This window comes from Marmota marmota, unplaced genomic scaffold (genome assembly GCF_001458135.2).
Source record: "Marmota marmota marmota unplaced genomic scaffold, marMar, whole genome shotgun sequence".
Lineage (NCBI taxonomy): Eukaryota > Metazoa > Chordata > Mammalia > Rodentia > Sciuridae > Marmota > Marmota marmota.
In genome coordinates, this window is record NW_026000026.1 from 30,294,194 (window position 1) to 30,321,640 (window position 27,447).

The 27,447-nt window shown below is 43.6% G+C and overlaps 1 protein-coding gene and 1 pseudogene across 4 annotated transcripts; both read left to right on the top strand.

The window, feature by feature from the left end:
* Nucleotides 1–4,156: 4,156 nt before the first annotated feature.
* On the top strand, nucleotides 4,157–17,475 carry LOC107139756 (prion protein). 4 transcript variants are annotated; one of them, XM_015482632.2, is made up of 3 exons: nucleotides 4,157–4,296; nucleotides 7,150–7,229; nucleotides 15,136–17,475. In XM_015482632.2, exon 3 carries the CDS (start codon nucleotides 15,146–15,148, stop codon nucleotides 15,839–15,841), a length of 696 nt encoding a protein of 231 aa, XP_015338118.1. In that variant the 5' UTR covers nucleotides 4,157–4,296; nucleotides 7,150–7,229; nucleotides 15,136–15,145; the 3' UTR covers nucleotides 15,842–17,475. The 4 variants fall into 4 exon arrangements, with proteins under 4 accessions (XP_015338118.1, XP_048667231.1, XP_048667230.1 ...); XM_048811273.1 differs by having other exon boundaries at nucleotides 4,241–4,292; XM_048811272.1 differs by having other exon boundaries at nucleotides 4,273–4,409.
* Nucleotides 17,476–21,474: 3,999 nt separating this feature from the next.
* Nucleotides 21,475–26,905, top strand: LOC107144837 (annotated as a pseudogene).
* Nucleotides 26,906–27,447: the final 542 nt, after the last annotated feature.

Sequence of the window (27,447 nt, forward strand, 5' to 3'; positions counted from 1 at the left end):
GGAAAGCAGAAGACTGTTCAAATCCTTTTATCCTTATAATAGGTTCACCAACCATATGCTGATTTTAAAGTATTCTATTTCCCACTAGGAATGACTTCCCAGCTAGCAACAGAAGCATTCCTGAAGCCCAAAGGGCCTCTCAGTGGTCGTGCTATCCAGCTCTAATCTTGTACTGCCTAGATGACCTAGCTGCATTTCTACCCCACCCTTATCTCTGCGGAGCTGGATCTAGGATGGCTGTCAGAAGGACCTCCAGACAACCTCTAACTTCATTATAATCTCATCTGCATGCTAAATGGCACCCCCACACACCACCACCACCCTCCACGCCACTCCCACACACAGCGCCCAGACTGTTGACAAATGCTATGACCACAACTGGAAAGAACCATAAAAGAAGCGAAAAGAGGTGGCATCTGAATTACCAGAAAATGAATATTATTCTCCTTTATTAACCTGTTATTCCCCACACCGCTCCCCCACCCCAACCCCCACCCCTTCTTTTTTTCCTTATGCAGTGCTAGGAATTGAATTCAGAGCTTTATACATGCTAGGCAAGTGCTGTTCCACTGAACTATATCCCTAGTCCTCCCCCTCACTTCTTTTACCCTATATATAAAACCTCTTGACCCCCCAAGAGTCAAGAAATTGATTTGTGAGTCTATCTCCCATGTCTAATTTTGCCCAAGAATAAAAATCTCCTAGCTGCTTAATCAACACTATATCTTATTATTGGTTCCACAGTTCCAAGAGGAATAAAGGACATAGACTGGAGACCCTTACATGAGGTCTGGGCAGTGAGGATGACTCTCATCATCAAGCCTGTTGCTTATAATCTTGAATATAAATCCCTGCCTTTTATATCCAAAAGAATGGGGCTGCCCATTCCTTTCTATTTATTACGGCCCTTTGTGTCACCCTACCTCTTGTATACTGTTGCTATCATAGAATCGCCTTTGATGTCTGAGGTCAGATTTTGTAACTGACTCACAGTAGGTACTCAAGAAATTATCTGTTGGATAAAATAATTCTTCTTAGGCAAATAAGATAAATTTAGGTGTTGAATTCTTAAGTGTCTCCTTTTTTGCTGAGGAGGATCTGTATGATGTTGATAACTTTAAACCAGGACCCAGGAGATGTTCTTGATGGTGCTATGAACCATCAAGAACAAAGGCCAAATGAGGTCCCAGATGACAGAGGACAAATCCTTATCGCCACTCCCCACTCAGTCCATAAAATGAGCTTTATTGTTTATAGTACATACTAGCATGTGTGTGTGGTGATGGGAAAGATAATTAGGATTGAGGTTGAAATAAGGAATGACATTTACATAAGGACATTGATATAGCTTCCTCTTATGGACTGTCCATCTCTGGTGCTGTTCAGGAGTCAGTGAAAACTAAGAATGTATAAGCCTGACCCCACTGTGGCAGATTTTTTTTTCCAATACTGGGAATTGAATCCAGGGGTGTTCTACCACGAACCAAATCTCCTAGATCTTACTATTTTTTATTTTGAGGCAGTCTCTCAAAATTGTCAAGGTTGGAATCAAATTTGCAATCCTTCCTCCTCAGCCTCCAGAGGGCTAAGATTACAAGTGTGCACCTCTGCACCTGGAATTTGGCAGATTTTTTTTTATACTGGGGATTGAACCCAGGGGTGCTTTACTACTGAGCTCCATCCCCAGTCCTTTTCATTTTTTACTTGGAGACAGGGTCTCACTAAGTCAGTCACTGAGGCTGTCCTCAAACTTGTAATTTCAGCCTCCCCAATCACTAGGATTGCAGGTGTACATTACTGAATCTGGCACAAGGCAGATTTTTTTAAGTAGCCACAGATTCTTTGATACTCCTCCCATTGAGAGGTGGGGGTCCATGTGTCCTCCCCTTGAATTTGGGTTGGTTTGTGACACTTTTGGTCAACAGCATACAGTTGAAGTGATGCTCTGTGACTTTCAAGTCTGGGTGGGAAGTGGCAATGTTGCTTCCATCTTATTTACCGAAATACTCAGTAAATGTAAGAACTACATCTAAGCCAAGAATGCCATGCTATAAGGACACCAGAGCACACGGAGCACACAGAGCACACACAAGCACCCCAGTGCCACTCCCACAGTGAATGAGCTTTCTGATGATTCCAACCCTTAGCTATCCAGGAATTACCAAACTTGGAGTCTTCACAACTGAGACCCCAACTACCATGAGGCAGAAGCAAGTCCCTACTGTGCTACTCCTTGTCTGCACAATCAATGGGCACAATAAAATGGTGGTTCTTTTAAACCACTAAGTTCTGGGGTAGCTGCTAAGAATGGTATACAAGGCAGTCAACCGCTTTGGTTCCCTAATTCATCATACAGAGAGAGAGAGAGAGAGAAATCTTTTGCATTTTGAGCCATTTCCTGGTGAGAAAAGAACAGTCAGCCAGTAGATTCATTATTCTTTTGGGAAAAGGCTGGGTTTTGGGGTCCTCCTAATAACCAAGCTTTATAGAGCCCTTTCTGCCAGGGGGAAGCCATCCACTTGCCCAGTATGATCTGTTCATCCAGAAGGTAAGGCCCTAAAAGTATTGTCAATCACCCAAGAAGACAATTTGGATGTCAAACAACCACCTGCACTGCTGCCAAATGCTCATTTCTTTTTTCTGCTATTATTATTATTATTTTTCTTTACTGGTGATTGAAGCCAGGGCTTTACATATGCTACACAGGCACTTTACCACTGAACTATATGCCCAGCACTTTATTTTTGTATTTTGCCCAAAGTGGCCTTTAACTTGCATCCTCCTGTCTTAGCTCCCCAATAGCTGGGATTACAGGCAGGAGCCACTGCTCCTTCTCCTAAGGCTCACTTCTAACTGGCCACAATCCTGTTTTCCCTGTTACTGAATTATCTCTATCCCAAGGCCATATTTCCAGCCCTCGCATTTCCCCTTCCCAGCAGACCTGTCCATGCCCACCCACCTTCACCTAAATATCAAGCAGACACACACACCCTTTCACATCAAAGCTACAATTCTCCTGGCGCCTTCCTTCCCTCACCACTCATTTCTTCCCACTTGAGTGATGGCTCCTGAGATAACAAATATTAATCCAAATCCTATTTTAAGTGGGTGCCTTAATGTTCTTAAACCTCTTTTTTTCCCCTGTTGTTCTTAAACCTCTTAAACTTTTTGTAAGCCTCTTGCCCATAATGTGAGCCTAGATGTCCTGTTTTTCCCCAGAACAGTCCTAGTTTATGCCCCTTTCCTGTTCAAAAGTGCCTCAATATAAGCAACAATTTATATGGCCTGCCCAACTAACCCTGTCCTTTCACTTTAACCCTGGCCCTCCTTCAAATAAGACAACCCACATCTCCTTTCCTCTTTTTTTTTTTAATTTAAATTTAAATTTTCCTGTATTGGGTATTGAACCCAGGGTTCCTCTACCACAGAGATACATCCCCAGCACTTTTTATATTATATTGTAAGACAGGGTCTGGCTAAGCTGCCCAGGCTACCATTGGAACTTGCAAACCTACCTCAGCCTCCTGAGTAGCTGGGATTACAAACCTGCAGCTCAGCAACAGCATCTAATTTTTCAGCAGGAATCTTGAGCAAGAACATACCTTTTGCATCATATAAACTGCCTCAGGTCATGTGCAGACTTGTTAAATGTATTACATGTTTTTCATCTCTGTCAATGTCATAATCCATATCATCCCCTTTGTATGTGAGGAGCAGAAAGTGAAATGGGGGGTGGGGGGAAGTAATGGCCAATGTCCTTTCCAGGTCTCAAATTTTAAGGATTTAAGTAAAACATATAAATTTGGGGCTCAATCCAGGCTAGCCAATTATCCTCTTTAGAAATTTCTGGTTACCCAAAATTCCAGAGATTGCTTTCTCATTCTGTATGTAAACCTTTCATATTCTCGAGTTTCCATTATATAACGGAGAGCTGGCCGAATCATTAAAGATATTTTTTTTATATAGTCAATGAGCAACGTCAGGAAGCGATGACACCGGGAGGCGTACCACCTGATGCAAGTGTTTAAGCGAATCTCAACACGTTTTATATGGTGACTCATTCCCCGCCCTGCTCTGGAGTCCGGCACCCTTTAAGGTAAAGCCGGACGCCTGCCCAGAGCCAGGGAGCGTGCGCTGGGCGGCGAGGTAATTGGTCCCGGCACAGACCTCCGCCCGCGAGCGCCGCCGCCTCCCTTTCCCGCCCCCGCCCCGCCTGCGCCCTGAGCTTTGCCGGCTCCCTGCGCCAGTTGCTGACAGCCGCGGCGCTGCGAGCTTCTCTCCGAGCTTCCGAGGCAGGTAAACACCCAGCGCGGCCGGGGGTGGGATCCTGGGAACTCCGGCGGGGGAGCCGCGAAGGCCGAGAGTGAGGCCCCGGGCCTTGGGGTCGAGGCGCGAGGGCGCACAGCTGGGTGAGGTCTCCCGCGGACCCTGGCGGTGGGAAGGGGCTGGGGGAGCTGGGGCGCCCGGAGCGCGCGTGACGCGTCTGATGCCTGCCCTGTGTTTGTCTCTTCGGATGAAGCTGCTTGGCTTGGCTTTTCGGTTTAGGAAAGCCCCCCTTTTTTTCGGAATGGGAGAGGGGGCTGGCGGAGCCCCTGTGGAGGGACGTTGGTGGCACAGAGGTGTCTGCCTGATCGCTTCCCCCACCCCACCCGGCTGCGGGATGGGCGAGACGCGCGTCCCTCGGGCCGCTGGGGAAGTAGGGGAGGGATAGAGATAATTCAGTAACAGGGAAAACGGGGAGGGCCGCAAACGTTCGGAGAGGCCAGGCCCCTGGGGGACGCGGAGCTCTTGACTCCTTGCCAGTTAGTCTCCTTTGGAGCCGGAGGGCAGACGCCAGGATGCCCCTTGGCCAGGACGGACTGCTCCCCTATACCCAGAGGGTAGTGAGGAGACTGGGTACGCGAGCGCCTGCTCCCGGCCTCGCCCCCCAGCTGTTGAGCGCCCCCCGGGAGTCCGCGGCGCCCCCCATTTCTGGCCACCGAGACAGTACCGGGGGAGGCCGCAGCCCCGCCCCTTTGGCAACCTCCTGGGGACCCAGCCACGCGCCCGGGGGCGGGGCCTCGTATAGGCTCCGCCCTTCATTTGCAAAGCCGGCGTCGCCCGGGTTCTTGGGGTTGGGGGTCTGCAGCCCGGCTTTGGGCTTTGGGGGCTGGGCTCTCCGTCCTACCCCCACAGCGGACCTTCAGCATCGTTTTTTACATTCTCTCCTGCTCTTCAGAAGGGACAGAACGGGGCCATCCGTGGGGCTACAAGGGAGGAGCCCGTGGCCCGCGGATAACCAGCCTCTGCCACCTGAGAAGCAGACTCCTTCACGTTTCCTTTCGTTATGAAACAGTGTGGGAGGCGGGGGATTCATTTCTACTGTCTCTTTGATTTTTTTCCTTCATCTCTGTAGTAGTCCAGCAAACATAATTTTTACCGCGTAATTCCATGGTCATCATCCCATCCTCATCATCGGAAAGTCAGCTGCTTTCTATTTTTCGGTGTCATGCACAGTGAAATGCAATTTCATGGCTGCTTAATTTTCTTGTAATTATAGTATCATGGCTTAATAAACAGTTCCCCATGTGCTGAACGTTTGAGGTGTTCCTCTTTTCCTTATACAAAACTCCAGATAGATAGAATTAAAGATTTGTATAAATTTTAGTCATCTGAAAAATAGGAACAGAAAATTGAATAAATGTCAGACATTTAGAAAAATCAACTATTCTCCCAGATTTGAAAAAAAAAAAAAATGTCATCAAGGAAAAGGAATGATTTTATCTACACAAATACTGAGAAGCTCTCAAAAACCAGAATCCGAAAGGAAGCAGGGTAGCTAGAATGGAATTTGTATGTTATTTGTACCTGACACAAGCTTTCTATACTTGTGAAAAGAAAATATCAGGGTTAGTGAAATGATGAGTCATTTACATAATAAAATGCAAATTGAAGCAAATTTAGGTTACCATTTTACATCTGTTAAAGACAACAGTGACAGCAATCCCTGTTGCTGGAAAGCTGCCTGAAACTTTTGACTATTCAGACATCCGGGCAAGTGGCAGGGCTTTCTGGTTAGAAATATGGCTTTGCAACCCACTTTGTGACTTTGGTCAGGTTACCTGATTTCCTGACCCTCCTTTGCCCATTCATAAAAAGGAGAAAATGATGTTCTTCCAGGCATAGTTACAAAGATTAACCATCTGCTGAAAACTGACCTTTGGTACCCATACTTTGTTCTGTTTCCTAGTCACACCCACTGGAGACAGTGTGAATCAATACAGACCTTTTATAAAACAATGTGAAGATGCATTAGTTGGAAGCTGTGACCCAGAAATTCCTGGGAATTTACCTGCAATGGAAGAAACAAACAAGGAAAACAAACAAACAAACAAACAAACATGCAGGCACCTATTCCAAGCAGAATGATCTAAAATTAGAACCAACTGAGAAGCAACCAAAATGTGTAACAGCAGGACAGCTAAGAAAAATGACACATTAACTGAAAGGAACATTATGTAACCATCAAAAATCTGGATTTGGAGCCAGTGATAGATGGGGCCAGGAGCTCATGCATGAATACATAGGTAAAAATACAAAAGGGAAAGCATAGTAAATGAAAGCGCCAAAAGAAATTATACATGATTCTAATTTTTTGTTGTTGTTGATATATTGCTTTCACTAACTAATGTTATTGAACCCTGGGACAGGTTTTTGGTTTGTTTGTGTGGTCTTGGAGATTGAATCTAGGAGTAGCCTACCTCTGAGCTACATTCCCAGCACCTCCCTCCTTTTTTAAAATAATTTTATTTTGAAATAGGCTCTCAATGAGTTGCCCAGGTGGCCTTGACTTTGCAATCCTCCTGCCTCAGCCTCACAAATAACTGGGATTGCAAGTAAGAGCCACCGCACCTGACTCGGTTTCAGATTCTAAAATGAAATGGACCCACAGTTTTCTGTGTGTTGGAAAAAGAGGGAGAGATCATTATCATGTTTGCTTCTTAGAATAAAACATTTTTAGCTGACCTTGTTTCCTTTCTCAAATGCTATTCATTTTTTTCTCACGTAGATGTATTACTGGTTTAGTAATCTGTGTATTAGGTTTTTCTTTTTAAGAATCACTTCTTGGATTCATTTATCAATTCTAGTTTTTCATTGTTGTTTTTAAAGACTCCTGAATATACCTCAAACTGAACAATTTCAGCCAGGCCGAAGCATTCTGTCTTCATAGAGGCACCAGTCCAGTTTAGGTGAGTCACAACAGATTGTACCCTGTAAAATCTCTTTCGTCTTGTAATGGTTGAAAGTCACCAACTGTCACAGCAAATCCCAGTCTATAATCACAAGCCCTTGCTCTAGAGGCCATTTGGTAATGTTTATCTTACACCTCATTGCATTATTGTTTCACGTAAAGTCAGCTTGATTTGGTTGAGCAAGAACCACCATAGCTTTCTTTAGAATTATGCTGAATTGTGTAAGGGAACAAGTATTTTTAAAATAACATAATAAAAAGCACAACAATAAAATAAACATCTCTGCATCAAATTGGCACTAATAGGACTCTCAACCAACTGAGAAAGCCAAGGCCCCCAAGGTTTTTCTCAACTACAGTTTTAACTTACATAGTCCATTCTCCCTTTTCAGATCTTATTTCTAATTCCAAGGCAACTATATCAGCTGTGAACTGCTGCATATTAAACATTCAACACATGTCTGTATCTAACCTGGGGATGGCAACAGCATTATAAAATAACCCTAAGTGAAGAGTGTATGTAGCAATTCTTACAGTTGGAAGAGTTTTTGCCTCAGTTTGTTAATCCTGTTGTCCTACTATATTCTTCTTCCTGCAGCCATAGTACTGTATGATCACTTCAAGGGAGACATGCCCCTTTTAGGAAGAAAAGTATTATAACGTTAAGTGTTGCATTCCTGAGGACCTAACTGCAAGCCTGGCTAGGAATGCCAGTTTGCTAGGAAGCTTCCGAAATTCTATTGCTGGAACTCTTGGGGTTGTGGCAATCTTGTTCCTTAAGTGATTTTAGTAATTTTTTTTGGGGGGGGAGGGGTAATTCTTATTGAACCTGAGGTGCTTAACCATTGAGCCACATCCCCAGGCCCCCCACCTCTTTTTGAGATGGGATCTAAAAAAAAAAAAAAAAAACCATCTCTGCATCAAATTGGCACTAAGTTGCTTAGGGCCTCACTAATTTGCTGAGGCTGGCCTTGAACTTGGGATCCTCCTGCCTCAACCTCCCAAGCTGTTGAGATTATAGGCATGCACCACTGAATCTTGCTGTTCTTCAAGTAATTCTGATGATGGACCAGGTTGGGGGCCCTTTGTCCTACTTAATACAGAGCTGGATCTCAAGGTGCCAGTNCCCAGTCCCCATCAATAAATGAGAATAAGCTGGGTGCAGTGGTGTATACATCTAATCCCAATGACTAGGAAGGCTGAGGTAGGAGGATCACAAGTTTGAGGCTAGCCTCAGCAATTTAGCAAGACCCTCAACAACTTAATGAGACTCTTGTCTCAAAGTAAAAAGTTTAAAAAGGCTGGGGGTATAGCTCAGTGGTAGAATGTCCCAGGGTTAAATCCCCAGTACCAAAACAAATTAATTAATTTTTAAAAATTAAAATAAGAATAGAATCAGTGGAATAATTTATGAATCTTTTCGTATCTTCTCTCGGGTTCCATAACCCTGCCATTCTGCTCTTATAACCAGTGCCACATGATCTCACTGTAGCTTTGCATTCCATTAGCTGGCAAACCAAATGCATTCTGCATTTTCTTCTCATTCCAAATTTTATTTGGTCCTTTTTGTTTTATTCAGTGCTGGGGAACCCAGGGCTGCGCAGCTTTTCTTATATAAATCCTACTATTTATTTTGAAGTCAAATCATAGGTATTTTGAAATATTTATTGCCGTTATGAATGGAATGTTTTCCCCACTAAATCTTCCAAATAACTGCAGGAGATTTAGGGACTCGCTGGTCTTTTCTATGTTGATTTCAAAAACTGCTATCTAATGAACTCACTCATTTATTCTAAGACCATTTAGATGATTTTCATGGATTTTCAGATAGAAAATCAAACCTATATAAACTTCCAAAACAATCTAAAATATTAACTGCGATAGGTTGCATTATTGTCTTGTTTGCCACATTAATGCAAATGCCTTCCCCCCCCCCCCTTTTTTAAGGAAAAAAACAATTAGAACAGGATATGAGCTTTGTGTTTGTGATAGCCTCTCTTGATGGAAAGGTGCTAGCCTTCTGGTTCTATACGATTATGTGTGCGCATGCACTTGAGATGGAACCCAAAGCCTGCATGTGCTAGGGACATACTCTACCCCTGAGCTACATCTCCACCCCTCATACAAACTTTCTTTTTTTCTTTTTACAGTAGTGGGAACTGAACCTAGGGGTGCTTTACTACTGAGCCACATTTTTATTTATTTTGAGACAGGGTCTCATGAAGTTGCTGAGGTCCTCACTTATTTGCTGAGGCTGACCTCAAACTTATGATCCTCCTGTCTCAGCCTCCGGAGTTGCTGGGATGACCGACATGTACCACCACATGGGGCTTCTATACAAACTTTTTAAAAAATAGCTTGAACTTTTTTTTTTAAGTCAGGAATAGATATTGATTTAATTGAAAACTTTTTTTGACATCTGCAGAAAATTTGGGTTTCTTTTGTTTTTCCTTCTTGAGCTGTTAAGATCTATTAATATTTCCTGATTTTGAGACATTCTTTTATTCCTAAAATAATCCTTACTGTTCACAGTATATTCTTCTTTTACTAAACTATTAAAATTAGTTTGATGGTCTTTTCCATGGATGTGAAAATATCCCTATTACTGGAGGGGAGGCTGTGTAGCTGAATGCCAGCCTTCATACTAGGGATTGAATCTTTTCTTTCTCTCTCCCTCTCTCCCTCTCTCCGTGCACAGTAGTGGAGATTGAACCCAGGGCCTCAACATGGTACACAAGTGCTCTACCATTGAGCTACAGGTCTTTTCAAATTTTATTTTGAGACAGGGTCTCACTAAATTGTCCAGGCTGGCCTCAAACATGTGACCCTCTTTTCTCAGCCTCCTGAAGGTTGTTGGGATTACAGTTTGGGCCACCTTGCCCAGCAAGAATTTTAATCTTGTCCCTTTATCCTATTGGTTATAAACCCTGTGTCTCAGGTAAATATGTCCAAATGTTTATCTCTCCTCCTTTCCAGATTCTTTAAACAATTGCCTGACTCTCTCTCACTTGATCCTCCCACTTGAATATCTTACAGATATGGCAAAGTTTATGCATCTACACTAATACTCATAGTTAGGTTTGCCCAGCTCTGGTGTTCCTCTGGTTTCTCCTATTTCAGAGATGGTATCACCACCATATCACAGATTATGAAAGCCACAAGCCTGGGCAACTCTCATTCCTCTGTCTGCTCTATCAGCAGGTCTTATGGGTTCTTTCTACAAAATGCATCTCATTTATTAATAGCTCATCAGTTACATCCCAGGCATGCCACCATCTTCCTTCAGTAATTTTCTAACTGGTCTCTCCATTTCCTTTTTTGTCCTGCTAAACCTTCTTCTTTATACTACAGTAGGATGAGCTTTTTTGAAAACACAATTCTATGGTATTATTCTCCTTCTAAGACCTTTACCCACTTTTCCAATTTCAGCAGTCCACTTTTCCTCATATTTCATAAGACTAGATGCTCAATATCTTTTTTGGTCTTCGAACCCACTAAGCTCAATATCTCACTCATCATTGTGTCCTTGGCCCCTCGCATAATTCTACAATCTTAAAAGAAATTCAAAATATGTATAAAACTCATTGTATGGCTCCATTTTGTTACTATAATGAAATACCCTAGGCTAGATGACTTATAAAGAAAATAGGTTTGTTTAGTTTACAAATCTAGAGGTGGAAGGTGTGCTCCCAGCATCAGCTTAGCTCTGGTGAAAGCCTCATAGTGGATGGCCCCCCAGTGGAAGGAACATGTGTGAGAAGCAATTCACTCTCCAGAGAACTAATCCATACCCATAGGAGTTCCCCTAATCCCTTCTGGGGGCAGCATCTCCAGTGGCCTAAGGACCTCTCACTAGTCCCCACCTCTTAAAGGTTCTGTTACCTCCCAACATTGCCACAATGAGGATCAAGCCTCCAACACATGAACCCTTGGGGGACAAACCACATCCAAACCATGGCAGGAGTCAGTAAGTTTCCATACTATAAACATTATATGACTAGATAGATGGATAGTTCTGTTGATGTTTTGGGGTTTGTTGTTTTATTTTGTTTTGCCATACTGGAGACTGAACCCAGGTGCTGTTATCACTGAGCTACGTTCCCTGCCCTTTTTCTTTTATATTTTGAGACAAGATCTCACTAAGTTGCTGAGGTTGGCCTCACATTTACTATTCTCTGCCTCAGCATCCTGAGTCACTGGGATTATAGATGTGTACCACAGTGCCCAGTATAATATATGATTTTTTACCACTTTTTTCTCCATTTTTCTTTGCCTATTGGTCAATTCTAGTTTTATTCCCCCCCACACACACTTTTCTTTTTCCTTTTTGCAGTACTAGGCATTGGATCCAGGGCCTTGTACATGCTAGGCCAGTGCTTTTCTGTTAAGCTACATTCCCCAGCCCTTTTTATTTTATTTTTGAGATAGCCTCATTAAGTTGCTCAGGGAGGCCTCAAACTTGGGATCCTTCCACTTCAGCTTCTTAAATAACTGGGATTACAGGCATGTACCACTTCACCCATCTTCTATTTCTTAAAACAAATAGCATATACTAGTTATTGCATAAATATATGTCAAATGGGTTAGTTCCGAAGTTGATTTTTGTAATTTATATTTTAATGGGAAGGCCATCCATCTCACACAGATTTTTACTTCGTAAAACAAACAGTATACAGTAATTTGTTGTCCTTTCAAAACCTCGTTTTTGTTTCCCCTTCTCATTTTCAATATAGAGCTGGCCATAGATTTGGCCTCTGAACTGTGACACTTTGAACAATGGAAGAGGCAATATGTTTGTTTGTTTGTTTGGTTGGTTGGTTGGTTGGTTGTAGTACTGGGGATTGAACCCAGGGACACTCAACTGCTGAGCTCTCTTTGTTTAAAGACAGGGTCTCTCTAAGTTGTTGTGGGTCTTGCTAAGTTGCTGAGCCTGCCTCAGACCTGCCAGGGCCCTCTCTCACCACCTTTCTCGATTCTGAAAACCTCTGTGCCTGGTTTTTCTCCTCTGTGCCTTTGTCACTGTGGGTATCATTGCCTGGTCCTGTGTCTTCATGAGCTTACAGAGCCCTAACTCTTTCTGTGTACGTGCGTGCTACTGGGGATTTAACCCAGGGCCTCAGCATGCTAGTAAAGCACTCTACCACTGAGCTGCATCCCCACTGAGCTACATTTAACTCTTACAGCCTTAAATAGGATGCAAGGCCCAGCTCAGTGTGGTTCCCCTGCAGCCTCCTCTTCCTGCCTCCTCCCATTTCCAGTCATACTATATCTCTAGCCAGCCAGAGTCTGCCACTGTGGCCAGCACATAAAACAAATGTTTGTTTTATTGAATTGATGCTGTCAGCTGGCCATTGGAGAAAAGAATAGTTCGTGAATTTATAAATATGATCCTCTTTAGATAGCCATTGTCAATACTTTATAGTTTGCTTAGTCCTTACACTCCAATATAGAGCAGTTTTCATGGTCTTTCATTCGTTCAGCATCTATTATGAATCAGGCGCCAAGTCCAGGGACATTCTGTGAACAGAACCAAGCTGCTGCCCCGGAGGAGCCTCTGCTCCAGTGGAGAAGATGAACAATAGTGACAGTAAATAGTGTGTCCGGTAGTCTTGACAGCTCTGGAAGGAATCGAAACAGAGAAAGGAGATAGGATGGGGTGCTATTTCAGGCAGTTGGTGTGAAGAGCAACACTAAGATATTTGAGCAGACTTGAGCCACCTGAGTAGCAGTAGCAAGTGCAAAGGCACAGAGAAAGTGGTTTGCTGGTTGGTTTGAGGAGCAGCAGGAGGCTGGGGAGAGGAGGTCAGTGGAGCCAGGCCCTGTGACCCAACTGGCATGGTCAGGACTTTGCATTTTATCCTGAGTACAAAGGAGTGTCACTTGAGGGCAAGGGAATGGCACCATGTAACTGCAGTAGGGGCCAAGGGAGAAGCAAGGAGGTTAGATGGGAGGCTGGGAAGGACTCAGGTGAGAAGTGATGGAGGCTTCAGCCAAGACTGTCATGTTGGAACATGTGAGAAGCCAAGGTGCTTAGGATTCTTGTCAAGGTGGAGCTAATTAGATTTGCTGATAGAGTCGATGTATGCTGTAAAGAGAAAATTCAAGAATAACCCCAAGGTATAGTCTGGGTTTGGCTCACTGGGGTAAAGAAGGAAGGGGTTGACCTAAAAACGTTTCAGACTGTGAACTATTAACTGAGGAGATGGTTCCCTGGGGTGTGTGAGCAACAGAGGCCAAGAGCTGGACCCCATGAGATGATGAGTGGATCTGGGAAGGAGGCCTGCAGAGGGTGGGGTGGGAACAGGAATGGGGCTCCCCAAATCCAAATTAGTAAGATCTGAATACTTTAATTTGGCTTGTAATTTTCAAATATATTTTGATTTACTTATGACCACCAGCACTTCCAATTTTAATATGTTAGTAGAAACATAAGCATAAGCAAATAAATGAGTTATATTTATTTTTCTTAATAATTCTCATGACTAGTTTCCAGTTTAATTGTAAATTCTGCAGGATATTAAAACAAACTTTATCTTTTTTTTTAATTTGAAGATAATCTCAGCACTGGGAACAAGATGGTATATGCCATTTTAAATCTTGGGGCACACAGTGATATCTTGAAGATATGATTTGATCTGGGCTACAGTAGATCCTGTTTAATAATCATTCTACTCTGCCTTTTACCTTTGTTCTTGGAACTTAGCTCTCAGTAAATGAGATTTATAATTTGATGAAGAAACATTCTAAAATGGGTCATAAATTGTGATCTAGGATGTTTGGTTCACTGTTGATTTATATACTGTGCTTTTATAATATAAAGTATTTATTTCCTACCAAGAATTGGAAGAAAAGAAATCATTCATAAAACGTTAAATACTGACATAAAACTCAGTCACCAAGTGTGTGATTGCACTTCTGTGAACACTGCCCAAGTGTCAACAGCCCCACCTGTCTGTTTGTCTGTCTATAGAGACAGCAATGAATTTACAAATGGGCTTGCAAAATCCTGGATGTTTCCTATTTCTAGTAAAATTGTACTTAGAATTCCTTTGAGGAAGTTATTCTTGGCATTTGTATGTTCAGGGGATATTAATTCTTTAACTTAACAAGTATCTATTGTGTCCTGCTCTGTGCCAGGCACTGCCCCAATCTCCAAGAACACAGCCACAAACAAGAGCCACTTGCTCCCTGCCTACATCCCTGCAGAGGAAATAAGACACTGGGCCTATGTTTTTCAGTTACTTAATTCCTGCCACACCCACCTGAGGAGCTTCCTAACCAGACTCATAAACTTACACAGGCCTTAGGTTACTCCGAAGGGGATGCACCAGGGTCTTTTGATGTCCACACAGCAGCTGGGGGCTTATCTAAACCCCCAGCCCCTGCCAGTGACTGTTCAGATTCAAGGGAATAAGATCCATATTGGTGTGTAAATGATTCCCCTGGATATAGAAGGCCCATGCCCCACAGGAGCTGGTGCCCCTTATAGCAGACCGATGGCACAGCTTCCAGTGCCCCTATGAGGATGTGCCTACTTCCTAGATTGACCGCTCTAAAGAAGCTCAGAGCCATGGTAAGCCCACCAGGAGTAAGTAGTTCCTCCCAGAACACATGCAGGTTACCAATTGGCAATCATTTTTATACTAAGGAACACTGCTGGCATTCTGCCTCTTTCAAGTTTCAGGAAACAGCTTGAAATTAACTTAAAGTCAAATTTGTCTTTAGAGAATGAGAATAAGTTGTGTTGCCCTTTGCTTACAATTGCTTTTATCCAGAGTGCTTCCCAGAAGCCCAGGGTGTGAGGAGTTTGTCGTTGCTGTGCCTTCATTCATAATGAGCAAACATTAGGTGGTTTCAGGGTAAATGTAGGTCACTCACGCCATGCCCTCTTCTTCATTTTGCAGATCAGTCATCATGGTGAACCCTGGCTGCTGGCTGCTGGTTCTCTTCGTGGCCACATTGAGTGACGTCGGCCTCTGCAAAAAACGGCCAAAGCCTGGAGGAGGGTGGAACACTGGGGGAAGCCGTTACCCTGGGCAAGGCAGCCCTGGAGGCAACCGCTACCCACCTCAGGGTGGTGGCGGAGGCTGGGGGCAACCCCATGGTGGCGGTGGTTGGGGTCAAGGTGGTACCCATAATCAATGGGGCAAGCCCGTTAAGCCAAAAACCAACATGAAGCATATGGCAGGTGCTGCTGCAGCCGGGGCAGTGGTAGGGGGCCTTGGTGGCTACATGCTGGGGAGTGCCATGAGCAGGCCCATGATGCACTTTGGCAGTGACTATGAGGACCGTTACTACCGTGAAAACATGAACCGTTACCCCAGCCAAGTGTACTACAAGCCCATGGATCAGTATCCCAACCAGAACAGTTTTGTGCATGACTGCGTCAATATCACAATCAAGCAGCACACGGTCACCACCACCACCAAAGGGGATAACTTCACCGAGACCGATATTAAGATAATGGAGCGTGTGGTGGAGCAGATGTGCACCACCCAGTACAAGCAGGAGGCCCAGGCTTACTATCAAAGAGGATCCAGCATGGTCCTCTTCTCCTCCCCACCTGTGATCCTCCTCATCTCCTTCCTCATTTTCCTGATTGTGGGATGAGGAAGGACTTCCTATTTCCAAGTCGTCTTTATCTTGCTCCAGGGTCGGGAGGGGGTATCCACCTGCAGCCCTTTTAGTGGTGGTGTCTCATTTTTGCTTCTCTCTCTGTCCCCCATAGGCTATACCCTTGGCACTTATGGGCACCCAAAAATGTAGAGTAGACTTGGATACTGTTTATTCAAGGGCCCTTTGATTGAGTCCTTCGTGGACCAAGGCTAATGCTGAGCCTGCAAGAGTATAACAGCAAATAATCACTGGTTAATCTAGGCTCATTTTTGGTCTATTGCAACAGACAAAGGCTAGAATAGATCTTAAAATGGTCCTCAAATACCTTTGCCTGAATACCTCTGGCTCTTTTAGTAGCCAGAGCTCAAGGCATGAATGTCCCAGCTTAGCAATGATTTCATAGCAGTTTGGAAAACTTTTCTCATCTCTTTTAAGAAAACTTGATATTATTTCTGCCAAATTTGGAAGGGGGCCACATGATACTCATTCAAAAGAAAAAAAAAAAAAAACCACCAGAAATCTTCAACTCTTGGGCCACAGGCTCAGCCCTGGAGCATGTGCTGTGTTTTTGCAGAGAGCTGCAGTGACATTTTGCTTTTTGCAGTAGGGACTACACAGCAGTTGCTGAATCGGTAAATATTATTGTGACCCTATACCTCCTGCCAGAGGACATATTTGCCGGGGATGGACATAATTAACACAAGCAAAAGACTTCTGGGACTGAAAAATTCAGCCTTTGGGAATGGTGCCTTTGGAGACAAGCTCCCCTCTGGGATGTGTAGAGCATCCAAATGTGGCATTCCTTTCTTTAGTAAATAAATTGTAGATAACTAAGGCAGCAAGATTGCCTCCTAAATACTGAAGGTAAATCTTGGTTTCCTGGAAACTAGAGTGATGTTAACCATGTTTGGGTGATGCCAGGAGATGGGACTCCAAGGAAGTCTGCAAGGGCAGACCCATGATCCTCTTGGAGGATTGTGAAGTGAAAGAACGCAGTTAGCATACAAAGAAGAGCTCCGTTTCTTCATTTCTGTCCCATAATTGTTAAAACCCAGGATTAGGTTGAGTCTTCAGTTTCTGTAATTGGCTTTTGAATCAAAGAACAGGGAGACAATCTAAAAAATATCTTAGGTTGCAGATGTCAGAAATATCCATTCTAAGTGGAAAAGGAAATTCTGTAAATGTTATTTAGATAAGGTAAAGTTGTTCCCTAAATTGTTCAATATGGTCGCCTAGCAGATAAATATTACTATTCTACAGTGTAATTGGCTTGCACTATATGGGTGTTTAGTGTTAAATATATATATATAAAATATATATTGCATATGACAAACTTAGAAGTTTTGTTTAGAGCAATTAACATCAGAAATGTCTAACACATTAATGGTTTCCTGAGGTACTAAGTACTTAATACGTGGGAAAGCCTTTTTTGTGGCCCTTAGGCTTACAACGTGCACTGAATAGTTTTGTATATGAATCCAAAGTGGACACCACTAACTGGTCTTTGAAATATGCATGTACTTTATATTTTCTATATTTGTAACTTTGCATGTGTTTGTTTTGTTGTATAAAAATTTATAAATGTTTATTATCTGACTGAAATTAAACAAGAGCTAAGATGAGCACCACCCACAGAGTTTGAAGTTGTATTCATTGGTGCTGACCCTGTGTTGGTAGGATCACCTGGGGGTTGATCTGAGCCAGTGGCACTTTCAGCCTCGGGTGATAGCTGATTACATGTACCTACTGTGATCCTGCCATCATCCTTACTTGCAATTAGGGACTAGTTTATTTCTGCTGCCTTCTCATTTTTTCCCCCTGCAAGTATCTGAGTGCTCTCAGCCTTGGGTAAACTGTAAAAGTACTCTTGAGGAGGAACACAATTCACATGCTCCGGGAACATTTTTCTGTCATAGATTTCAAAATGGATTTTTGCAGTGCTGGGAATTGAACCCAGGGTTCAATTAAATATTATTAAATATTAATAAGCATGTTAGGCAAGCACTCTACTACTGAGCTACATGCACTCCCAGCCCCTAGAAATAGACTTTCTAGATAAAATGAAGCTTAACAAGCTCTGAATTACCCACTTTATGCCCCTAACTCAATTTCTAAAACATTCTTAGGTCCTCTGATCCCCAGTGACAATCACTTCTCAGATTCCATATCTTTGGACCAAAAGGCCACTTCTCTTCTATCACAACCTCCCACCTCATTCTGAACATGTTCTTCCTTCCTAAGTTGGAGGCACCAGGATTGTGATGCTTTTGGTTATCTTCTGTAGAGGTTTCCTTTGGCAACTCTAATTCACCAACAGCAGGAAGTAATCTTAAGAAAACCGCAGTATTGGTGCCTTAGCAAGTGCCTGTATTGTGCTGGGGAAGGAAGTTCCCCTGGTGGGTCTTTGAACTATGACTCCAGTATGGCTGGGGAAATCAAACTCAGGCATATGAAATTAAAGGATTTATGATGCTCAGGTCCCAGGAAAGGTAAGCACAGCATGCCTTGTAGCAGCCAAATAGGAGGAGCAGCTCCATCAAGCACATGGGAGCAAGAGACAGAAGCCACAGGCAAGTGCCTTTACTAGGGTTCAGGGTGCAGGACACAAACAGAAGGGGGATTGTATGGGTGTGTTTGTGTGTCACTAGGTCAGAGCCAGAGGACTTTTAAGAAAGGCAACTTTGGCAGATACAGCTTTACCACACTGGTGCATCTGGTGCCTGGGCCGGGAACACAGCATGCCTGTTTGTAGGGATGTTGACAACAGAAAAATATGTGGTTTTAAAAATATATAACACAATGCCAATATCCTTCAGTGATCAGAGGATCAACTTTGTATTAAAGATGGAAAGAAGAAAGTCAACACCTGAAGACCCTGCCATTCCCAAAACTACAAATCAAAGAAAACAGGAAACCTCAAAAGCACTACTCACAAATGGACCACCACAAAGCTAATCCTTAACAAAAATTGTCAGAACTATTTTCTATCATTTCTGCTATTTTCCTTCAAAAAAATTTTTTTAAATAAATTCATTATCTGACAATACTAATTTCTCAAAACTAGCCCATGGAGAAGAGTGAAATTATCCAGAGCATAGGTATTTATTTCTCAGGCCCTCAGGTTTTCTTCCTGTCATCTCTGACTCCTGAGAGTGTTTCAAATAGAAAGTTTATTTTACAAAGTAAACAAAAAATTTTAAATAAACTAAACTGAGTCTACCCCCAGAGAGGGTTCTGCCAAATGCCACCTTTGTTTTCCCACATCCCTGTCTAGGGATGAGACCAAAGAGGTGTCCTCTGCCTTTGGAGGGAAATTCAGTGAGAGCCTTAATCCAGAACCCAAACGTCTCCAGATCCAGGGCCTGACCTTGCCCACTGATCTGAGCATGCAGTGATTCATTTCCACTCAACAAATCTCCCTTCCTGTCTGACTCCTAGAACTTTTCTGCTAGGACTCAGCTAGCTCATCCTGCATTATCCTCATTCTTTGCCCGCCTCCTGTGAGTCCTGCCCCTGTTCTTGGAAGCCACACCTGCTCCAGATGCTTGGGTAGAACTTACCTGAAAGGGAAGCAAGGAACCGGAGATGGGCGAGTGAGAAATGAAAGACGGAGACCACCACGCAGAGATACACCCGAGAGTTTATTTGTCAGAGGTGACAAATAAAGGCACATCTCTCCATAGACAAAGGGAGGCAATACAGGCTTGGGTTCTTTGACTTTTATGGGGGAGGTCCTAATGCAGGCAGTGAAGTGTGGGGTTGGTATGAAGGAGTGGTGAGCCTTTCTCAGAAATGCCTTTGCGCAGTAAAGTGAAACTTTTCTTAAAATGGCAGCTATTAAGATGGCCGTCCAGATGCTAGCAAGGACCTTACATTACCCTCCCTTCTTGCCCTGGAGCAGGGCTCCTTGAACCCAAACATACAAGTGAAACTGCAGGTAGGTTCCCTACTCACAGGTCTGGTCTGGGACCCAATATTCTGCATTTCTAGCAAGCTCCTTAATGATGTTGTGCTGGACCCATGGACTACCATGCAACAAGGCTCTGGGGTTCCCACCCTGAAACCTGCATCAGAAGCCCTTGTTGAGCTTACTAAGCACAGAGGGTTGGGCCCCACCTCCAGAGCTTCTGATTCCCAAGTACTGGGCTGGGGCCTGATGATCTGCATTTCTAACAAATCCCCAGGTGATGCTGATGTTACTGATATGAATCTTACACATGAAAATCCACTGCACAACTGGAAGTTGTAATAGAAATAGAAGACTACCCCAAGCCCTGAAATATTCAAAAAGCTCAATAGAAACCAAACACCTGACCCAGAAACAAGAAGCTGGAAATTCCCCTGGAAGAAGGAGAGAACTGGGAGCTTATTGGGTGAATGACAATAGGGTTATGAAGAGGTGGTTAGTTAACTCCTGCTGTCTGAAAAGCACAAGTTCACCTGAATCCTAAGGCCCACCCCTCCTGAGCGATTGGGACAATACCCAGCCCACCAATGAGGGCTTCTCATGCCTAGTTGGGCCCATGATCACCTGAGGATGTTGTTAAATGCAGGTTCTGAAATGTCAGATCTGAGGTGACTCTGAAGTTCTGTGAATTCCCAGGTGATGGGATGATGGGGGGTTTTGAGGACTGCTGAGAGCCATAGCCGAGTCCGAATGACGCATGGCATTTTTGCCAGAACGGAGTGGTTGAAAGGTGACGCCAGCAAGCCATTGAGATGATAATGGTTATGTTAAGCTGTGTATATTAGACCCCTGCTGTCCGCCTCAGCCTGCTACTTTGGAGTTCTCTGGGATTCCCAGAGAGTTCCCATTGGTTGGGGAAGTGCCAGAGGCGGGATTTCCGGGTGGTGTGTGGTGTGTCTGGAGAGAAGGCCACATGGGTGGCGTCCGGGAGAGTTCCCGGGGAGCGTGTGTGGAGTGTGCTGGTGGAGTTCAGAAATAAAGTTTGTTCCTGATTCAGTGGCTCGTGATTTGTGCCCAGCCAGACTGCGGCAGAGGACTATACCCTAAAAAGGACCCACAGGCCCAGGTCATCCTGGAGAGGCTGAATAGTCCTAGACAGTTATTTGGGGGGGCACTGAGGGCTCAGGGCCTGGCAGGGGAGCCTTCACCTTCTCTTATTTCTAAGGACTTCTTCCCCTGCACAATTCCCCCTGACTGCTCAGCAGTAGAATCAGCCCCCCACAGGCCGTCAGACCTTGTAGCTTTGCTCAGAGCTAAGACAGTCAGCTGACTGCCTGAAGGATTCTCTCTGAGGAAGACTCAGCCCCTTGCTGCAATATCTTCATCCTCCCTGAGACTCTCAATTTCTTTGAACCTTCAACAGACTTGCTTGTTGGCCCACAATTTCCAAGATAAGAGGACTAGGAAAGTGGCATTTGCACCTATGTGGCTTCTTTAAGATGAATCCCACCTTGCAGGGCTCAGGGTGGCATACATGAGATAGATACAGCTATTTTCTGTCCAGACATAGATGCAGAATTATGCTGAGATTTCTCAGAGGCACTTCCTTTCAAAACCAAAGACCTATGAAAAAAGGTCTCTGCTTCTTGTCCCATGAGTATGTGGCTGATTCTTAGGGTTGCTGCTTCCTGTCTGCCATTACCTGAGTTCTGAAAGCCAAATGGGGCCAGAAGTTAGGCCTCAGATGCCTGATAGTGCTGCTATCGCTGCTCCACACCGTCTTGGGTCAGACCACACCCTTTGCCTGAGACACTGGCTTCTCCACATAGTCCTCAGACCCAGGACAGGGGACCCAACCTTCACTGCTTTAAAGGTCCCCACCCCAGGCTTCTGCTCAGAGCCCACTGCCCTGTTCCTAAACCACATTCCAGGCATCCAGGATGTTGGAATTCAGTGATATTTTACAAATATCTCCAAGTCCTGAAAATATGGTTTGGATATGAGGCAACCCCCAAAAGTTCCTGTGTTAATGCAGAAATGTTTGGAGGTGAAATTGTTTAATTGTTAGAGCTATCACCTAACCAGCCCATCCTAGTTTGAATGAACCAACTCGGTGGTCACTATAGGCAGATGGAGGTAGGTCACTGGGGGAGTAACCTGGAAGGGTACATCCTCCCTGCAGCCTCTTCCCTTCCTTCTGCTTCCTTACCAAGTGGTAAGCAGCAAACATCTGCACACCGTTCTGCCATGATATTCTGCCTCACCTTAGACCCAGAGCAATGAACTGGGCCAACTAGGGACTAAGCCTCTGAAACTGCAGGCCAAAATAAACTTAGCCTCTAAGTTGTTCTTTTCCAGGGCTTTAGTCACAGTGATGCAAAGCTGACTAACACAACCACTGACACTTGCTTCTAAGATCTGACCCGCAGGAGCACCGATGACACATCAATTCAATTTTAGAAAGTATGTAAATCACCGTTCTTTGTGTGTGCGTGTGTGGTACTGGGGATTGAACTCAGGGTAACTCTATAACTAAGCTACATTCCCAGCCCTGGTTTGCTTTGTTATTGTTTGTTTGTTTTTGAGACAGGGTCTCACTAAGTTGCCCAGACTGACCTCAAACTTTCAATCATCCTGCCTCAGCCTCCTGAATTTCTGGCATTACAGGTGCCACCATGTAGGCAGGTGGGGTATGGCCAGAGGAAGGTGGATCACTGGGGGTATGCCCTGGAAGGGTGCATCATGTCTGGCTAGAAAATCACAATTTAAATTTTAAAAATGTATACAGTGCTTTCATGCAATAGAATGCTTCACAGAGACTAAAAATAATGCTTTTAAAAAAATATTCATCACATGAGGAAGCATGTGTAATAGAATTTTAAAAGAAAATCAGATTGTAAATCTATAAGAGCAGTATATGTACATTTTGTTTTATTTTGTTTATTATTTATTTATTTTTCAGTACTGGGGATTGAATCCAAGAATACCCTACTACTGAGCTACCCACCCCAGCCCTTTTCATTTTTTATTTTGAAACAGGATCTTGCTACATTGCCAGGGCTAGCCTTGACTGCAACCCACCTGCCTCGGTCTCCTGAGTTGCTTCTCCACCCAATTTAAAGGTATGTTTTATAAAGCAAAGAAATTTAAAAAAATACAAATATCCAGAAGAACAAATACAAGAAATATATAAGCATTTGTGTTAACAGTGGTTACAGCTGGGTGGTAAACAACAAGTGATTTTTATTTCCTTCTGCATTATTTTTATATATTTCAAAAAATTCACAGTTTGATGGATAGTTTTATGTGTCAACTTGCCTGGGTCAAGCGGTGCCCAGATTACTCTGGGTGTGCCTGTGAGGATGTTTCTGGACAAGATTAGCATTTGACTCAGTAGACTGAGTGGGAAGATTGTCCTCACCAATGTGGGTGGACAACATTCAGTCCATTAGGGGCCTGAATAGAACAAGGTGGAGGAAGGAAGAATTCACCCCCATTTTTTTTTGTCCTGTCTGCCTGTGTTGGCTGGAACCTCAGTGTCCTCCTGCCCCTGGACCAAGATTTACACCATCATCATTATTGGTTCTCAGGCCTTTGGACTCAAACTGGAATATACCTCCAGGTCCCCTGATTCTCCAGCTTAAAGACAGAAGATTGTGGGACTTCTCAGCTTCAATGAACTTCCATGAGCCAATTCCTCATTTAAAAAAAAAAAAATTCCCTTCTACACACACACACACTCTCTCTCTCTCTCTCTCTCTCTCTCTCTCTCTCTCTCTCTCTTCTGGTTCAGTTTCTCTGGAGAACTTTGACTAACACATCTGGTGAACAAATACTGCTTTTATAATGAGAAAAAGATCAGTAACTATTATTTTTAATTCCTCTCATGGTATGCACCCTCCTGGCCAGGATGCCAGGCACTTAGCATATTTGGTCTTATCAGATCTCCATAACGATCTCCAATTTAGGAAGCTGACATCCAAAGTCTTCATTCAGTCATTTGCCCAAGGGCACACAGTTATTAGTCTCCCCTAAAATACACCATGGAAATTCTTTGTCAGTGCTCTGGGTGATACTTAAGAGTTGGACATGGAGGCCATTTGCTCTCTGTCTTCACATGGTCTTCCCTCTGTGTTAATCTCCCCTTCCTAAAAGAACTTCAGTCTTATTGGATTACAGCCCATCCATATGACCTCGTTTTAATTTGATCACCCCTTAAAAGGCCCTCTCTCCAAGGACAGTCACATTAAGAAGTACTGGGGAGCTAGGACTTCAACATGTGAATTTGTGGGGACATAATTCAGCCCCAGGCACCATCCTTTTAGAAATGTCCTAGTGGTATACCTGTGTCATTTCCAGTCCAGTTCTAAGGCATTCCCAGGACCTTGAGGGCCTCATGGAGACCCCACATCCATATACTCTGTCACCTTTTATGACAAAGATACCATTGTCTGAGTCACTGTATATCCGTGCACAGATGGGTTGCTGACTAGCACTGACCCTAGCAGCGCCAAGAATGCCTACCTCCTAGTGCCCATTGCAGAGCAAGTAGAAATGTTTCAGTTCTAGAAATGGATCCTGAGGAATCCAGCCTCGATGCTCCCATATCTGGCATCAAGTGAAGTGTTTCATGATCTACGAAATTTATTTAATTTGGCTCACATCCATAAAGATCCAACACACTAAGCCAGATAATGCTCCTCCTACACACAAATACATTGCAAACACACCTGGCATAGAACTATGCCAATTATGAGCTAATTAAATGAAGCAGTGAGTGTCCACTGTAATTCAATGGATGCCACAGAAGGGTGGCCAGCTCCTCTGCCTTCATACTGCTAGGCATGTCCACCACCTTGTTCATCATAGCTCCCCACATGGCGAATGTGTCCACTCAGGTTTCTTCATGGCCAAAACTCACCTTCCCAAGGCCTTCCCTGCTGTGTGCCAGCTGGCTTGGCCATTGTCCAAACTCAACAGACCTAGAGAACCATAATCTATTTTTCTAGCTAAAGACTATTTTTCCCCTTTCTCCTGGATAATCTCTTTTTCTAGCCAAAGACAATTTCTCTCCTTTCTCTCCTTTTCTTCCAGCTCTTTGAAAAAGCCTGTTCTCACCAATCAATCTGAAGGCCCCTTTCTGGACACCACCTTCCAGGAAGTGATTGACCTGCAGTGGGGTTGCTGTTCTTGTGGCACCATGGAGACAGTGAGTTTAGTGTAGACCAGACCAGACCAGCCCAGAAGGAGGCTCTTCAGCCTCCAATTAGCCCACCACATGGCAGGGCTGATGTTTTTTTCTGAACCTTTGATGAATAAAGAAAAGAACAAATGACTACATGATCAGACTAGCCCAGATTCCCCAGAGAAAGTCTGAATGAGTCCATTCTCAGCAGGAGAATTTTAAGATTAAGATTTTTCACTGACCACCTAAGGAAGAGGCCCACTGTAGCTCTGCTACACATGTGATTTCAACCAGCCTGAGCTACCACAGTTCCCAGTAACTGCCAGGATGTGAACCAGGACAAATGAACCAGGACAAGCTGTTAGGCTCTGTCTAGGCAAGTTGTGGGAAATGCCTGTCAAAAACTACCATCTTGATACTGAACTCAAGTTGGAAGAGGTGAGTCCGGTCTCAAAATGGAGGTAAAACCGCTGCCTGGTGGCCCCCCAGCCCTACTCCAGGGGGAGGGGGGGGGCATGATCCAAAGGATCCAAAGCAATTGAGGAAGATGTTAATTGGTGGTCTGAGCTTTGAAACTATGGATGATAGTTTAAGAGAACGTTTTGAGAAATGGGGCACACACAGATTGTGTGGTAATGAGAGACCCCCAAACAAGATGTCCCAGGGGATTTGGCTTTGTGACTTACTCTTTGTTGAAGAGGTGGATGCAGCAATGTGTGCTTGGCCACACAAGGTTGACGGGTGTGTAGTGGAACCAAAGAGAGCTGTTTCTAGAGAGGATTCCATACAGCCTGTGCCCATCTAACAGTGAAGAAAATTTTGTTGGTGGTATTAAAGAAGATACAGAAGAATATAATTTGAGAGATTACTTTGAAAAGTATGGAAGACATGGCAGAGTGGGGGAAAGAGAGGATTTGCTTTTGTAACTTTCAATGATCATGAAACAGTTGACAAAATTGTTGATCAGAAATACCACAGTATTAATGGGCATAATTGTGAAGTGAAAGAGGTCCTTTCTAAACAAGAGATACAGTCTGCTGGATCACAAAGAGGTCGTGGAGGTGGATCTGGCAACTTCATGGGTTGTGGAGGAAACTTTGGAGGTGGTGGAGGTAACATTGGCCTTGGTGGAAACTTTGGTGGAAGAGGGGCTATGGTGGTGGAGGTGGAGGCAGCAGAGGTAGTTATGGTGGAGGAGGTGATGGTGGATATAATGGATTTGGAGGTGATGGTGGCAACTATGGCGGTGGTCCTGGTTATAGTAGTAGAGGAGGCAATGGTGGTGGTGAACCAGGATATGGAAGCCAAGGTGGTGGATATGGTGGTGGAGGAAGATATGATGGTTACAATGAAGGAGAAAATTTTGGTGGGAACTATAATGATTTTGGAAATTACAACGGATAACAACAATCAAATTATGGACCCATGAAGGGGGGCAGTTTTGGTGGAAGAAGTTCTGGCAGTCCCTATAATGGTGGTTATGGATCTGGTGATGGAAGTGGTGGATATGGTAGCAGAAAGTTTTAAAAACAGCAGAAAAGGACTACAGTTCTTAGCAGGAGAGAGAGTGAGGAGTTGTCAGGAAAACTTCAGGTTACTTTGAGACAGTTGTTTCAAATGCATTAGAGGAACTGTAAAAATCTACCACAGAAGGAATGATGATCCATAGTCAGAAAAGTTACTGCAGCTTAAACAGGAAACCCTTCTTGTTCAGGACTGTCATAGCCACAGTTTGCAAAAAGTGCAGCTATTGATTAATGCAATGTACATCTGTTAGATGTACATTCCTGAGGTCTTTTATCTGTTGTAGCTTTTTCTTTCTCTTTTCATTATATCAGGTGTATTGATTGCCCTGTAAATTGTGGTAGTGGTACCAGGAATAAAAAAAATTAAGGAATTTTTAACTTTTCAATATTTGTGTAGTTCAGTTTTTCTACATTTTAGAACAGAAACTCTAACAAAATGCAGTTTGAAGGAGTTTCCTTCTGAGTTAACAGCAAAGAAGATCATTGTTAATTACTATTTGGTATGAATTTTGCTAAAGTTAATTGTAAAGAAACATCTGCTGACTTGCAGTTTAAGGGGAATCTATTCTCCCCATTTCCAAACCATAATATGAATGAGCGCTGACATGTGGAGAGAATAGATATTTGTATGTTTGAAATGTGTGTTTTAGATAAATAGGATTGGGTATTCAAATTAGCGCATTTGTGAATTTGATAGCACTAAGATTACCTTCAAATGAAAAAATCTCAAAAATTCCTATTTGTTTTTTGTGCATTTTCTTTCACAATGTGATCTTGATTTCAGTGTGTTAGATTTGCTGAGTCCGAGCTGTGTTTAGAACATCTCCGTTCTACATGTACCTTGGTCACATTCAAACTGCTGCCATCATTTTGGGGTGTAAATGATGTCTGCTGCCCTCTATTTAAATTCTGATAAAGGGTAGTGGATGTTTTCCCCCTCCCAGCTTAAAAACCATTGTTAACTTTTTAAAGATATAAGTCC